This window comes from Lonchura striata, chromosome 1 (assembly GCF_046129695.1).
Source record: "Lonchura striata isolate bLonStr1 chromosome 1, bLonStr1.mat, whole genome shotgun sequence".
Taxonomy (NCBI): domain Eukaryota; kingdom Metazoa; phylum Chordata; class Aves; order Passeriformes; family Estrildidae; genus Lonchura; species Lonchura striata.
In genome coordinates, this window is record NC_134603.1 from 124579533 (window position 1) to 124596418 (window position 16886).

Consider the following 16886-nt stretch of genomic DNA (forward strand, 5'->3'; position numbering starts at 1 on the left):
ATTTCTCCTAGAAATTCTTCTAGAATGGTCTTAACTATTATATCAGTTAAATAATAAATAGTACTTTGACCTCAGCTGATTTTGTTGTTTGCCTTTACATCAGTAATGTGAAGGTAAACAAAAATTAAGGGCTGATAACTCTCCCTAATTTTTGGCTTCAGAATTGAATCACAGCAGATACACTTAGAAGAAATAAGTATATAGGTGCTTTTGCCCATACACAGCAGCCAAAACTGCTCATTGTTTCTGCAAATGAGAATGAATGCCTCACAGCATTAGTACCTCAGGCATATAGAAAATAAATTTTTAAAATACAAATTAAAACTTCTTCAGACTTTTTTTTTTCAATGAATTCCAATTCTGACAGAATGATGAATAGGCCAGTTGTCCAGTGAAGCATTTAACTATCTTAACTATCTATTTGCTTTTCACACTTTTTGTACAATCCAGGTTTTGCAGCAAAGTTGCACTGTATTTTTCTTACATGCCTGTGACTCACCCAAAGGGAAAGAAGCAGCATATAAGCAATAATCATGACATGAATATTTAAACTAGGTTCCAAGGAAGAGTCAACAAACTGCAAAACAGTAAACAAATCAGAAGTTTCCATAAAACCCAGAATGACTGGACAAAATGGATCATGGGAAAGCATCAACGTGCTTAATAAAGGGAGTTGTGCTTCTCAAATCTAGTCAGATTCCTCAGAAGAGTCACCAAAAGTATGGCAACAAGGCAGTTAGAGTTGTTAATATTGAACAATTTCCACAGCCCTTCGGTAGAAGTCTTTCAAAAAAATAAAACTATAACAGGATAAGCAGTAAGGCTTTCAAGTGGAAAAAAACACTGGTTAGAAGACAGAAGAATTTGTACCAGGAATATAGTATTTTTAGTTTTCAGAATTCATGTCATCAGGTGATTTCCACAGGCATCTGGGCTCAGTTCAACACCTGCGAATATACTGACATGTCGGATAAATGACCTAGGAAATGGGGATGAGAAGTGAAATGACAGTTTGCCAATGCTGATTAACTACTCAGGGACTAAAACAACTGACTGTAACCTGCAAAGGCACCTCATGAGCAATAGACTGAGAACAAGGAAAATTAAATTCAACACAGACTGCAAGGAAAAACACAATCCTAGCTTAATATATAACTGACAGACTCAGAAATGGTATCTAGAAGATGTAAACAATACAAAACCAAACTGAGCCTAATAAGCAATCCACCTCTACTCTCCCTGAGCCTAGAGGTACCTTTTCTTTACTGACAGGGTGGTCAACCACTGGAATAGGCTCCTAAAGAGGTGGTTTATGCCCTATGTCTGTTAGTGTTTAATAGGCATTTGGACAACACCCTTAATAACAGGCTTTAATTTTCAATCAGCTCTGAATTGGTAAGGCAGCTGGAGTGGATGATCACTGTAGGTCCCTTCTAACTGAACTCTTCTGTTCTATTCATCAGCTGTTAAATAAGCAAACCGAACACTAGGAACTTTTAGGTCATGAGTAGGAAATGCAATGGAAATTATGACACCACTTTAGAAATCCATGCTGTATACAGCTTTGCTTCTCTTCATTTTATTTATTTGACACAGAGAGACACAATGAGGTGTCTCAAACCACAAGGAACATGAAAAAGCTGATTAAGAAAAACTGTTCACTTTCTTCCTACACAAGTGAAACTGACAGGAGACAGTCTCAAAACCAAAAGAACACAGTCTCCACTCAGATGGGGGATGCCGTGAATGACAGATTTTCACATGAGTTGAGAAAACTGAATAAGATCATGGAAGAGAGCCACGGGTGGATGACACTACTTCTCACTCAGAAGTCTGAGCAACAGATCACTAAATCTTCACAATACACTTTGAAAGGTATCATTGTTGGCTTGTTCTAGCCTTACAGCCTTCACTACACACCTGTGTCTGGGACAGGCAAAGAAAAGAGAAGGGGTGTTTGCTAAATGGACCTTTAACATGCAATTAGGAAGCAATCTGAGCAATACTGTAAAGATAGCATATAAGCAGTTTCATGTCTGCTCTTTATATATCAAGCAACAAAAAAGGTACAAGAAAGAGCATAAATACTGACATTCTAGTTCACCAGCTATTTTGGAACTTTTACAGTACGTGTTTCAGTTGTTTAAGTCTGAACTGATGAAGTATCTGATACCAACATCACGTTCTGCCTCTGTGCAGATCTGGCCACTGAACAGGAATAAATGCTGGGTTTGCCTTAGTGTTGGCTATTCACCCAGTAGTTCTTATTTGATTCTTAATCACCCAAAAATTCTTAATAAATCTGTCTCCTACAGGTCATCTCCAGCTTCCACCCTAAAAATCCATTACCCAAGCTTGTCTCTGGCCTTTGCCATCTCTCTCCAGAGATCATTGCTACCAAGCCTTTCAAAGTGCAGCACTTCAATAGTTATGCCCTTTTCATCTTTTGATTCATCATCCTCTTTGACTTTCAGCTTTATTTCCTCTAACACAATGGATCATTGTCAAGTCTGTCAGTGCACAGTTGGTCCTCAGTTCTAATCCTTGTGCATTTTAACTATCAATTCCTCCAAACTCATCCAGTCCTTTTCAAGTACCAATTTCTTCTACAGGATCAAAGACTGATTTGCAGATTTATGCACCAGTAAGTCACCAAATCATAGTTTTTATAGTTTTTTATCACTTAGCTATGATGCCTGTCTGGCCAAGAGCACAAGGGAGGCCAACACAGGAGAGGCAGGAATTGTCAGTACTCAGGAAAGCTATTGACTCAAAAGCTGAAGTTCTTGAAGTGATTCCTTTTCCAATAGGATACAATACAACCAAAAGCATTTCCAGTATTTATCCATGTTAAACAGCAATATATCTCACTGCTATGTTTGTATAACATGTAACAGAAAACCTGGGGAAAAAGTGTGTTTAAACTCATCTATCCCAAAAATGCCAATGACTTCACAGCTGTCTGCCAAAAGAAAGCCACTTATACGATGGCAAAAGGTTGTTTATGTTCTTCTACAGAATACCCTTAGCTTAGTAGCAGTCCACTGAAGTAGCAAAGTCCACTCAACCCTAGAAAGGCCAGAATCTATGAAGGATTTTCAAACCTTGACCTTCAAGTACAGAAGCCAGTCACAGGAACAGCAAAATGGAAAAACATCTGCTTCTGACAAGCATATGTCAACACTTCACTTAAGCAGAGCAACAGTGAGAGGGATGCAGAGTCTTAGCTTCAGCTGCAGTGCAGATTGGATCAAAGAATCATGTTCATTCACTCTGCAAACAAGATATCTTACACATGAGGATAAGTGCCAACAGCTGAACTGAAATGCACAATGCTCATGATCAGGAACTGAGATCACCTGGAAATGTTATGGATGAAGCAAGCCTTCAAGGAATTTTTTTGGAAACTCCAGATATACAGGAAGCAAAAGCTTGTTCAAGATTTATAACAGAAACTTCAGTAGAATTTAATACAGTGAGTAAAGGTGTTTTTGAAATTATATCAAAGAATAAAATCATACTTATTTTTAACATGGCTTCTGATTTACCTTTTATTTGGAGTAAAATCCAACATATTACATTTTGTTATAGTTCATGTTTTCTTTCACTGTTATTCCTAGATCTGTATGTGGACAATGATGCAGTAACTTGGTAACATAGAGTAAAAAGGTGGCACCTGAAAATGAGGCTCCTTGAGTATTCCAACCAATTCTGCAACATTTTCATCCTTATTTACTAAGGGACTGATGTCTTCAAGAATTTCATTCACCAGCTCCAGGTTGTTGTCACTGACAGCCTCGAGTTTAGAATCTTCCAGCCGCTCGTGAGCCTGTGAGATTAAACACATGAGGCTATAATGTAAGTAAGTTTTGAGTGGTTCAAATCTATAAACTTTTCAAGTAATTCCTCAGTGCAATCTTCAGCAGAAAAGCCAGAAAAATTATATATAGGATAACTTAATTTAACTGCTGAAGGATTTTGCATGCTCAACTACAGGACCCAATAAACTTTATAAGCAGCACATACCAGAGAGGATTGTTAAGTGCATATCTCTTCTATGCTACAAACACCAAGCACTGCTCTATCAACAGTACAGCACCTCAGGACCTTTCCTGATTTGGAATCCTGGACAAGTACACCTTCTAGAAGAAGGGCAGAAAAGGAACTATGGATCTTTTCAGAGTCTGCAAGAAAAACTTTTACCTTACACTCCTCCCAGTCAAACATCTTTTAAACAGCACATTCTACCTGCTAAGGTCTGCCTAACTGAAGGAAATGCTAAAGAAAAGTTGGGAGTCAAAGGCAGCTAGCAGTAACCTGGGCTGCATTAAAAGTGTTACTAGAAGAGTGAGTGTTACTCAGCACTAGTGAGACTACAGCTGGACTACTCTGGACATTCTGGAAAGAGCTCACTAAAAGGCCACAAATATGAAGAAGGGTCTGGAGCACCTCACATTTGAGGAAAGGCTGATCAAGCTCCGACTGTTCTGTCTGGAAAAGAGAAGGTTCAGGAGAATCTCATCAATGTGTATAAAAGGTACACTATGCAAACAGGACAGGGACAGCCTGTTTCCAGTGGTGACTGGTGACAGGACAGCAAGCAGTGGGCATAAAATAAAACTCAGGAAGCTCTGTCTGAACATTAGGAAACACTTTTTCCAACGTGAGGGTGACTGAGCACTGGGAGTTTCCCTCCTTGCAGATACACAAAAGCTGTCTGGATGTGGACCTGGGCAACCATCTCTGGGTGGCTCTGCTTGAGTAGGGAGAGTTGGACCAAATTGCCCTCCAGAGGTCCCTTGCAGCCTCAAGTATCCTGTGATTCTCTGATAACATTTCATCTATTTCTAGAGCTACTCCTGGAGACATAATCATTTCCTGAACTCTGCAGATACTGTAATTCATTGAATGGTAGGTGCTTTAAGCAGGAAGAGAAGCATCTCTGAATGCTTAATTTATTTATTACAGACAGTGCTCTATCATAGAATTAGGGAATAAGTGGAGGCCAAAAATAACTTAGATTCTAAATTAAAAGTTGTTTTCAACTGTAGCAACAAGAAATTTACAAAGGACCAATTACTTTGGCATATAAAAAACAAATACATAATAGGTATAAGTCAGTCATCTATATATACTTCCCACAGGTATAATTTGAAGTTATGTGAGCACTTCTGCTCTCTTATTACTGCTTTAAAACAGACAATAAAATAAAATTTTGCTAAAAGCACAGAACTTTGCTTACTGAAATCATCTTTGTATTAAATTGTACTTCATATGTATAAAATGCTATTTCTGCAGGCCTGATGGCCAAACTCTGGAAAGGTTAATTTAACATAAAGGCATTTCAAACATTCTCCAAAACCAACACAAACAAACCAAACAACTGTGATTACAAAGTTATAGGAAGCTCAGCACCTACACACATTCTCCTTTATAAGGGAATGCTATTTTGTACAGAACACATACAGTAAACAATAGCCTTCTTTTAAAGTTTACTTCTTTTACAGTGAGTAAAAACAAGTCTAGTGATTTTTAAACATAATCCAACTGCAAAACCTTTGTAAGATTAGAGAATATGGGTTACCTTTTTTCTCACTCACTGTTTTCAAAAAACCACCACTGAGTGATATAATCTAAATACAAATATCCTCACCTTTCACTCCAAAATCAAGGCCATGTATATACTGGGGAAAATAAAGTTTTATCAGTGAGCAATCTCTGATACTGTAATACGTTGAGGAGTAACAGGATATGAAATGGTATGAATAAGTTAAAAAACAAACAAACAAATAGGAATACCTAACTTGGATATTGCAATCTTTTTTTTCATTTCAATAGAACATTTCAGAAATACTGATACTGAATAGAGCCTTTCTGTGCATTCAGTATATATCATGCCTACCAAATGTTCAAATAGCAAGGTTTTTACATACAACAATCTGACATCCTAAATACTGGACTAAACACTTATAGATTACTCCCAAGATGTCTCCTTGGCCTGGGTTGGGCATTCACCTGGTCTCCCATAGGCTGTGCTACAATGCTAAAAGCAGTAGTGTGACAGCAGAAAGAAGATAAAGTTTCAAGATTTGAAAGAATAGTTAACAATCCAGGAGAAGAGAATTTTGATACCATAGTTCAATAGCAAAACTGAGGAGAATTCATGCTTGTTCCAAGCTCAACAGTTATTTTCCAAAAAGCATATTAATTCTAAAGACTAGTTAGGATTGAACACAAGCATCAGCATAAGAAAGATATGGAGTTGGGGTTAAGTCTGGAAAACAAAAGGCTCTGGGAAGACCTTATAGCAGTTTTTCAATATTAAAGGGGGCTTACAAGAAAGACAGGAACAAACTTTTAGTAGGCCTTTAGCAACAGGACAGGGCATAACGATTTTAAACTAAAAGAGGGTAGATTGAGACTAGATTAGGATGGGTGTGGTAAAACACTGCAATAGATTGCCCAGAAAGGTTGTAAACTCTCCATCCCTAGAAACAATCAAGGTTAGGCTGGACAGGACCCTGAGCAACCTGATCTAGTTGAAGATGTCCCTGCTTACTGCAAGGGGGTTAGACAAGGTGACCTTTAAAGGCCACTTCCAACCAAAACTATTTTATGATTCTTTAAACATCAGTGAAAGGAAAAAACATTTTGCAATGATAACAGCTGGTTCTCCTTCCCTCTACCACCTACTGAAAACTGGAAAGGTTCAGTGAAAGAACCCTATCCCCCAAAAACCTGTAATTTCTACCTTACTGCCTTTATTCTGTACAGGAAAAGTGTGAAATGAATGTAACCCAGTTTTAAAAGATCAGCCAAACTGCACTGCAAAATACTATAAACTAACTACTATACTTATTGTTTGCCTTCATTTATTTAAGGACCAAAAAGAGAAAAAAAGTTTGTATAGCTTGTGGCACATGTGCCCAAGTTTCATATTGTCCTTTTTGGCATACTTCACATAACAATTAGTCTTAATTGGCTGATAAAGGAAAATGAAAAAGCTTTTGCATTTCTGGCCTGCTTTGAAATGATTCTGCTTAAATAATGTAACCACCTAAGAGAACTGAGATAACTAAAAACTGAAAACCAGCTCCTCTATTAGAAAAGCAAGTTTATGTATTTTTAGGGACAAATATGTGAATTACATACGCTTCACCAAATGTGTTTTGATCTTATCCTTATTTAGCACTGCTTGTTAAGACTGAGGATTTTTCCAAAATAATTACAAAGAAAATATGAGTGCAGTCACACCATGTGAACACAATTAAAACCTTTAAGCATTCTAGATAAAGCATGTGTACAGTTAAGAATCTGTTTCCACTACAAACACTTTTTTTTACATCTGCTAGTCATTAAATTCAACCTAATTGTTACTGGCCATTAAATCAAAATTCTTTATAAGAAAAAAAAGGCTTTGCAGTTAACGTTTTCTTCATAAGTGTTAAAAGATGACTTATGCAGCAGATACTTAAAAGTTGTTTCCATCGTCAGTAAGAAAATGCTTTTACTTACTCCAGTAAATTTAATACACAAATCTCTCTCTGCAGTCATCTCACCAGTAGATAAGACACTTCCATTACTTCTAAGTTTATTACTGTGCCATGTCTTCAACTTAAAACCAATTTTTAGAACAGCTAAACAGAAGTCATTTATTTTATGAATTCAGGAGAAACTTTCCAGATTTTTATACTGAACAAAATCCCTGGACAACAATCCTTTAGCTTTACAGAGCATTTCGTACCTGCCTAGAGGGCACTGCTTTCAGATGTCTATTCCTATTAAAGACACAGCTCTATTTAAGTTAACTGAGTTTTCCTCATGGAAGGAGCTTATTTTTATGAAGTAAGATGAAGAACGCATGTAAGTGATGTATAGTATATGACTGCATTTCCTGCTGGTAAGACAAGTTAATCATAAGGCTTTCCTGTTTCATCTTCTCCAACAACAAGCTACATTTTAATTAAAGATTTTTTTGCAAATATAGCCTTACATATTTATAATTGATAGCTACCACCCATATAAAAAAGATTTTCATAATCCATGAACAAAAACTTGGAATAATCCATGTTTTAGAGACCTGAGAATCAAAGATAAAATCATTAGTCTGAGATCCAGGAAAAGGCATGGAGAGAATATTTTCCTGGCATATCAGAAAGTAGTTTTGAGCTAAAGATGAAAACATTTTTATGCCATCAGATAATGAAGGTGACTGCTCTCACTTTTCATCTCTGGCAAAACCACTAAAAGTCAGAAGGCATATGAGTTATGCACACAGCAGTGGTTACAAGACTACATTAAAATCAACTGCTTCTAATTTCAAATATTATGATTCTTTTCTTCATAAATAATGTAACCACATTATTTCTGTAGTCTCTGAATTTTTCATCTTCCTCTAGATTCTTCTATATAACTATTAACCAGCATGCACAGAAATTACACCAACTCTTCACCTTCAAGTTGGCCTTCAAGTCTTTTAATAGGATGAACCAACATGTTGTGGATACCTAAATTCACACTCAATGTTCACACAATAATGTAAGAGTTAAAACATTTCCAGATTCTACTCAAAGCAGCAAATGTAAATACCTTAGCAAGTGATCTTACGATAGGGTTTTCCATAATTCCTTTAAGAAAAATCAGGTCTATTTCTTCAGCTCCTGTCGATGTCGGCAGATCAGTAAGGTTGTCTAAGACCTGCTGCATGGCTGCTGACAAAACAAAAACAAAAGGTAAATACTGACCAAAACAGGCTTCCATAAGAAGCAAAACCTCTGGGAAACACCACAACATTAAAGATGTTAAGCAGTCAAATGCATCTACTGAGAGCAAGGGGACAGAACAGAAAAATAACTTTTTTTTGTGTGTGTGTTTGAAAAATTAAATAAAGGTTGCATCCAATTGAATCCAGGCCCAGCACATTCCTTCCAAGATTTGCTACTAAGGATTGAAAAAACAAACAAGTATAAACTGTGTATAAGGTATGCGTAATCTTCCAAATACAATAAAAGCAACTCATTCAGTACTCTTTTTATTTCATGTATTTCCAGCAACCCCCAAGTTTTACAATGCTTGTAGCAGCAGATTCACTATTGTAAAAATGAACACGTAGTTCCAAACCAATTTTTTTAAACCAAAAAATTTGCTTCCAAGGCAGCTCTTACTGTGGGAACACTTTGTGTCCACCCCAGCAGTCCTTCACCCACTGCACTCTGGCACTAAGTGCACACGGTGCAGATGCAAACACCGGCCTGGTCCCGTAACACATCGCAATGGGAAGTACACCCTACAATGAGAAATGCATCGTGCCTGCCCGCTACCCTCAGACTTGCTGAGAGAACAATGGTGCCCAAAGAAATGTCAGAAAATAACACCATTCCAGCTGTCTGGTCCCCTGAAGTCATGGAGGTGAGTTAAAAAAATTTGTTCTTGTTCTTACCTTTATTCTTCTAAACTCCAGCCAAGCTATACATACATGCTCAAATAGACACACACACAGGTGTACTAACAAAATCTCCTACTGAGATCCTCAACAAGCTCAGAAGCCTTGGAATAACCACTGTGTTCTGCAAAGCTCTGCATGTTGCAGAGTAGTAAATATCAAGAGAATTAGAAAAGCCTATATGCCCCTTCTCCCACACAGGAATTTACCCTTAAATTTCCTCATTGCTTTATAATGAAAGCTATTATGAAACTGCACAGTAACAGAACAAACTGCATTTCTCAACACCTACTTTCTGATTCCAATTCTTCCTAGAAAATTCCATCTGAAGAAAAAAATTTCTGGCTATTCTTTCTGTTAAGTGGAACTGACTTATCAACAAGCAAATCAACTCACGTGTGACATTTTAACAACAGTAGAGCATGTCAAAAGACCTGTGTTATGTTAAATGTTTTAACCACACTTTTTCTTCAAAAAAAGTGAATTTTCTGTGAAACCATGAGTAGGAGGGAAAATAACACTTTGTTTTCAGATTTTGAAGCAGCATTATTTCTACTTTGTAACAAAGTCCTGTCAGCAACCACACATTACATAGTCACAAAATTACCATGCAAACAGTCCACAACTTCCCCAGACTAGGTATATCCTACATCCTGACTAGTTCAGCTGCAGATGGAACTGCCTTCCTCACATTTCAATTTCCAGTTTCAGACTCATGACTTTTAATGCAGTCACGCAAGCTGTACTATCTGCAGAAGTGGGCAGATGTTTCTGGCCAATTTACGTCATAGGTGCTGCATAATAATGCAAGTGTTAGAATAATAAGCTTTCTTTATATTTTTAACAACTATGTAAATTCTTTCTAGGAGATTTCAGGTTAGCACTTTTTCTCCTACAAATAATCAGGGAAAATGCAAAGCTTCCTTGAAGTCAAAATATGCACCTCAACTACTAGCTGCAATTCCAGAACTTGATGGTGACAAAAACTTCTATAATAAACACATTCTTCATATTATCTCCATGACATTATCCTGTTTCTTACTTAAGCCTTTCCGAATTCTACCTTAAATCAAATTAAAAAATACAGTCCCTACATAAAAACTTTATCATCAAAAAGAAAATGTTAACAGCAATGTTAAGCTTTAGAAGAATGTTTTCATGGAAGTAATCAGGGTATTTTCAAATTAATATTTTATTCAATAAAGGTTTCACAAACATCTAGCATCAGAAATACTTAAGTATATTTGAGCATTCCTAGAGAACAGCAACCAACAGCTTTATCAACATGAAGAGTTCAAAAAAAATTCACAAAGGCAGACTTGCACTCCAGGTCATCAAAACCAAAACCAGCTGTTCTCAGAAACAGCTTCCTACAGTTATGTGTTGTCTGCTTTCTCTCATGGCACAACCATCATGGCAAGAGTTTTCTTAGCTATAAATAGTGTTGTCTCAGTATTAGAAAGCAAACCAAAAAGGCAGGATAAGGCACTTTTAATCATGCTGTATTGTTTGTGTTTGAACACAGTATGAGGCTCAATATTGTCTCAGTGTAGATAGTTCCCCATCTTAAAGGGAAGATCTTTCTAAGTACTTGAATAAAAAATAATATCTTTAAGTACCCCTTTATTTTAATCAGTTACAATGTTAAGCAAAAAATTTTAGCATGAGAGAAAGGTTAAAGCTTCAACAGTCTTTGCACCTGTTACTTAGCACATGGTAGGCAGAGGAACATTTATATGCTTCACCATGTTTCACTGCTTTACACTCACCTGGCAAAAAATTCAGAACATTATAAAATGTTATTTGCCAAAAAAAATCATCTAGAGCATATTACAACAGGAATTATGTCTGCTGGTTTATTTAAAAAGAACAGACCACAAATATATGGATTCTTTTCTTATAGACTAGGCAAAGCATTTTAATCTATGTGTATTATACAAGTAATGTACGTGTATTATACAAGTCATGGGCCATTTTCAAATATAGTTCCTGTCTAATCTGAAAAGCTGCTTTTTGTTCACCTATGAAAATAACTTTGAAAGTCTAAGCAATATACTGACTACATATGCCTTAGATATTCATACATGTACTTTCAAAAAATTTGATTTATCTAAAGACTAAGGGCAGAGGTGGGAGGAGGGGAAGACACTTTAGGAAATGTATTATGGAACCTCTTCTTCTGTATCTATTTAAGAGGCTCTCATTTACTTATTTCTAATATTCTATTAGACAACAAACAACAGGAGATACTTTGTTTCCAGGCTTAATTACAATGATCTTTCAGAACAATGTAGATTCACATGGAATTTCAAGTAGCACTCATTTAAACAATTTCACTTTTTTCTTTCTGGGGTAAAGCCACCTGATCACTTTTAAAAAAGCATCTTATCTTATTCCTGAGCAGCAGGAATGAAAACTCAAGATGAAAGCACTTATGTAGGAAAGTTTTACTTAAAAGATCAGCTCCTACCAAGCAAGAAACAGATGGAACTGAGGAGTTTTGAGACTACCAAATCTAAATATCCTATCAATAATTGCCTTTTGAGCCACACATCTCTTTTGTGGTGCATCTGCCCTTGAAGTGTTGATAGAAGTTACTCACTGGGGGGTGGAAAACCCTGTAGAACGTATATTCAAGTCAGGTATACTGAAGAACTAAGGACTACATGAACAAACTGCATAAACCAGGTTGTCAGAAGTGCTTCTTATTATTGGGTACTTTGGTGTACAGTAAAGAGGAACTGTGTGCTTTTCCTTCAGTGGAAAACTAATTGGGTCTCTCTTCCCTCTCTTGTCCCATCTTTTACAGGAAAATAATAAGAATACACTGACTTTGAAAGTTCTACCATTCACCTCCCTCTCTCTGAAGACAAGTCTGTTTGTATATTCAATGACCCATCTGGGGAAAACTTTAAACTCTCATCACAATACATAAGGATTTGTTTTTGTGAGGACACCTTGAGACAGGCATTGCTGACTACAATGGTTAACAAAACCACCAAGGAACACACACATATTACAAGAAACCCACTGACAACAGCCTCCAGACACACCAGGAGGAAGCAGGTATCAGAAACAGACTCACAGTTGAGGCGAGGTGCTGAAATAGAGGGATTCTTAGGAAAGGGTGGCAACAGAACTGAGTTTGAGCTGGGACTCCTAAGAGAAAATGAGATTACAACTCCAGCCTCCGGCTTTCGTGACAGGGAATACACATAGAATTCATTTCCACAGTCAATTTTCAAAGAACATCTTCATAACTGCAGCAAGTTAAAAGCCTCAAGCAAGACTCAGCAGGAACACACTGGTCTGCTGTGTACATGCACTGAACAATTTATTCCTCCTGTACATATGACCCCACATTCAGGGAAACCAGTTTGTCATTTGAACCCCATTTCAAAAAGGAAAAAGGGGCAAAGAGATGTTAATTGATCTCCATGGCAAACAGCATGCATCCTGAGGCATGGGAATACAGAAATCCCATTTCCTAGTGCAAAATTTACTAACCAGAATTAAATCCTCCTAATTTCCACAGAGTTCTCCAGACAACCAAAGGATGTTTCAAAGGTTTAATCTACACATTGTACCTTACAATAGTAAGTTCACATCAAACAGACATAAAAGATACCCTGATAACTCCTTTCTTCTTGTAATTGTAAGAAAAAGGCAGGTTTTCACCAAGATCTCAACTGTAATTCTTCTATGAAATTTGATTTTTATTCTTTCTTTCAGTACCTAATTCTTGTCTACATTAATTCTATGTAGAGGAATGAGGAAGCATACATTTAAATAAATTTTCCAGATTTGCAGACAGAAGAAAAATGTGTCACTCACTGGGGAAAATTAAAGCTTTTCAGATTGAATATCTTGCACAATTTTTTTTAGCTCAGCTTCATTTTATTAGTCTCCAAGCTTACAAAATAACAGGAATGAAAAGAAAATTATGTATAATATATTTAAATAAACATGCATATTTATTTCCACATGGCCTACTCATCTGGATAGAAAGTTATAATAAATACCTCAAGGACTACTAGAGAGGCAGGTACTCCACACAAAGTCTAGAAAGTTAGATTAAAATCTTGTCACATACATAAACTTCACAAATAGTTTCTTGTGTGATTTAAAACCTTTTCAAGAGGGATATATTGAAGTTTCACAAGACACACAATAAGCTCAGACAAAAGAAGATCAACTTTTAACTTTGCCAGCCCTTAACCAATAACAGCTCTGTAACTTTTTCCCATTTGTGTTTAAGGTTTTTAAATAATGATCATTATGCTTAACTAAAAGGTAAAGGAAAAAAAAAAAGTTATATTGTCTTGGCCACTTCTCTCCCCAGTCACAAATTATAGCATTTTTGGCAGTCTAGGACAGAGAAATGGAATACCTATGAACAAGTTAACATTCTGAGAATATTTCACAAGTTCATGCACAAACAGGCTATTGACCAAGAATATATGAAAGACTGACCAAACTGTCTCACTACTGCTAGAGTAAGTTTCAGAAGCCATAATTTCAGATAAAAGTCTCTGGGGAAGCACTATGCAGTGAGCACATACAGCATTATGTTTGCTAAGTTTTCACAGCCAGCAGCTGCATGCACTGAACAGGATCACTCAGCAAGTGCTCCAGGAGTAGTGGAGCTCTGCAGTTCCGTCCCACACACCCCTACAAATCAGTCACCTACTCCACACACGCTGCTGACTGCAGCAGGGTGCATTGACACTCGGGCCTTCAAACACCCTCCCACACACCTTGCACCTTCTATTTGACAGACACTGCCAAGTAGGCTGCCCTGGACAGCCAACCATAACTCAGACATTCCTGGACAGCATTCCATTGCCACATCACTCAGGCACCTCTTCTAAACAGGACCCCTTCCTCAGGCAGCAAACACAGCAGACCTTGTCTAAAAAGACAGTAAGATTGATTAATGAAGAAGGCTGTTGTTTGCAGCATGAACACTTTACTGACTGCAGAATCACATATGGTAAAGAATTTTTAAAGAAGGAAAAGTCTAATTGATAAGAATGAATGTTCCTCTGGATATTCAAATTCTGCCCACTGAATTTCTGCACATTGAAAAGATGTAACTTAAGTGCTTAGAAAAGTTTATTAATTTTTTTTACTTCATTTTCTCCAAGTCTACTGGCAAGCCTAGATGGAGCTATTTTAACGTATCTATAAATAGAAGCTCAAGCAGTCCCTACTCTTATCAAACCTGGCTCAACTATGTATTTCATGCCCATTTTTCATGACTGTGAAGGTCACAAAAGCTATAGGGAAGAGCCAACAACCTTTTCCCAGCTTGAACACTACAGACATACTTCTTTCAGCTGCGAAGATTGTCTAAAAAAAGACGAAGTACAAATTTTCTGATGAACAGATGGACCTCACAGCTGCATCTTTTGGAAAAAATAAAAGCACTATTTAAAAGTAATCTCAGCAAAGATAAAAAGGGAACAAAACATCAAACACTAAAACCAGCAGAATTAAAAGCTTAAGTGTTATTTAAATACATATATCATGATCAACAACAAGATATTGAGGACAGATACACTAAAATGTAGTTTTAAGGAAATTATGTCAGACTTCTCTTTCTTAAAAGATTGCCAAGAAATATATTTCATAATGTACAAAGGCAATTAACTTCTACAAAGGCAATTAATTTAATGCTCACTAACTAAGCTTGATGCTTTGAAGATAAGCCTATATAAGTGTTAGGTATTTCTAAGTTTTCTGACCTTTTTTAATTAGAGGTATAATGATGCAAGCTTCAGGCACAGAAATTATTGCCTGAGGAAGGACACACATGCACACAACACACAAGAATACAGAAAAAAAATCTTCAAGCACCATACAGCACAAACCAGAACATGTACAAGCAAGTCAACTAGAAATTTTTTAAAAGGCTGAATTATAAATTTTTTTTTCTGTTTTTACTTTTTATCTACGGATATTAGGAAAGCATAGATTGATGTCACGTAAAGACTACTGTACTTTAAATTATTATTAGGACATGCCCCAGGGGAAATTTCAATTTTGGTTAGTTCTTGAACTACCTTAGTAGTTCAGGTACTGGAAAATACATTTGAACAGATTTTTAAAAGAAGGCAAAACATTCAGTGGATAGGCAGTCTAAGATACTACTTTGTACTCAAAAGTTATAGGAGAAATTCAACAAAGTTTCAGAATGTATCCTGCACTCCACTCAAGTTGTACAACAGGCTGAGCTTATTGCACACATCCATCATTCTCCCTGGTACTTTGCAAACAATAGCTGGATGAAGAAACTTGCATTTTTTGCAGAACCTCTAGTAATTAATGCCAGTTTTTATGAAGTCTAAAATGCCAGCAAAAGAGATACAGCAACCTAAGTACAGCTTTTGAAGTATTGCTTTCTCTAATGTGCACTCTTCCAAATGAATCAAAAGCTTTGTATCTGCATTTCTGCCACAGTAGTCAGTATTATTTATCTGTTGCAGTACGACAGAGCCTGAAGAAAGCAGGATTGAAAAAATGCTAACATAAGTAAAGATGACAGTTATATAGCAAGGAAGAAGTCATGTGTAACAAACAAAAAAACAAACCCAAACAAATGTAAGAATCAGTTTACTGTACCACTTTTCTTGGTGAAACACTTGAGGGGAAGCCATGCAGAACCATCTATCATTTTATCCCATTCACAAATTCAGCCTAAGGGCAGCTGGAAATCAATTAAGATTTCCTCCTCAATTAGAACTCTTCTTCACACAAGTAAAAAAATTAGACCTGAAGAGAAAATAATGAACATCCTTCCAAAGGGACAGCAGACTTCCACACCAAGGACATGCTTTCCTCTTGTTGCTGGCCTCCAGTCAACATGTCATAGTGGATAAGGCAAGCTGCATGTTGCACTCCACTTCTGAGACCAGGCACCCCAGCAGCAAGTGGCCCAAGCTCGGCCATCAGCATCTTTTTCCAACAATTTGCACTTTGATCCAGGAACGCTGGATTTTTTCAAAGAAAGCTAAAATTCACAAGGCTTGTAATGTACTCTACTGTCAGTGTAAATGAAATGGTTCAGAACATTAGCTACAGAGCTGTTCTGTAGTGTACTTTGTGCACATCTACAAAAAAGACAAGGTACTTTAAATAAACAAAATTAGATATTCCACTGTGTAACAAAGTAAACAACACTGCACCTCCAGAGATCTGTGATGAATCTTATTACCAGAGATGATGTTGGTTTCACTGCAGTTTGCATCCCAGGGGTGTCTGCATCCTTGTGTCTGAAGGCACCTGATCACTCAACAGACTATCAGCAGGATATCATTAGAAACCATCCAGTCTTCAGATATCAGGGTATTTCCTTAGTCTTGGTTAATAGAAACTCCAGATTAAACAATTCTTTCTGCTCCCTATTCTTAATCCCTTTTTTTTTTTTTTTTTTTTTTTTACA

At 36.8% G+C, this 16886-nt stretch overlaps 1 protein-coding gene across 6 annotated transcripts in view; it reads right to left on the reverse strand.

Moving 5' to 3' along the window:
* The window catches only part of PALS2 (protein associated with LIN7 2, MAGUK p55 family member), a 59439-nt gene that overhangs the window by 22935 nt on the left and 19618 nt on the right, over nt 1–16886 (reverse strand). For 4 of the 6 annotated variants that reach the window (XM_021538229.2, XM_021538234.3, XM_021538230.3 and 1 more), the window contains exons 2-3: nt 8590–8708; nt 3677–3829 (exon numbers count right to left, since the gene is read on the reverse strand). In XM_021538229.2, coding sequence (XP_021393904.1) covers nt 3677–3829; nt 8590–8706 — 270 coding nt within the window. In that variant the 5' untranslated portion in view covers nt 8707–8708. Of the gene's footprint in view, nt 1–3676; nt 3830–8589; nt 8712–16886 lie in introns of all 6 variants that reach the window. The other 2 variants (XM_021538228.2, XM_021538232.3) reach the window with 1 other exon arrangement.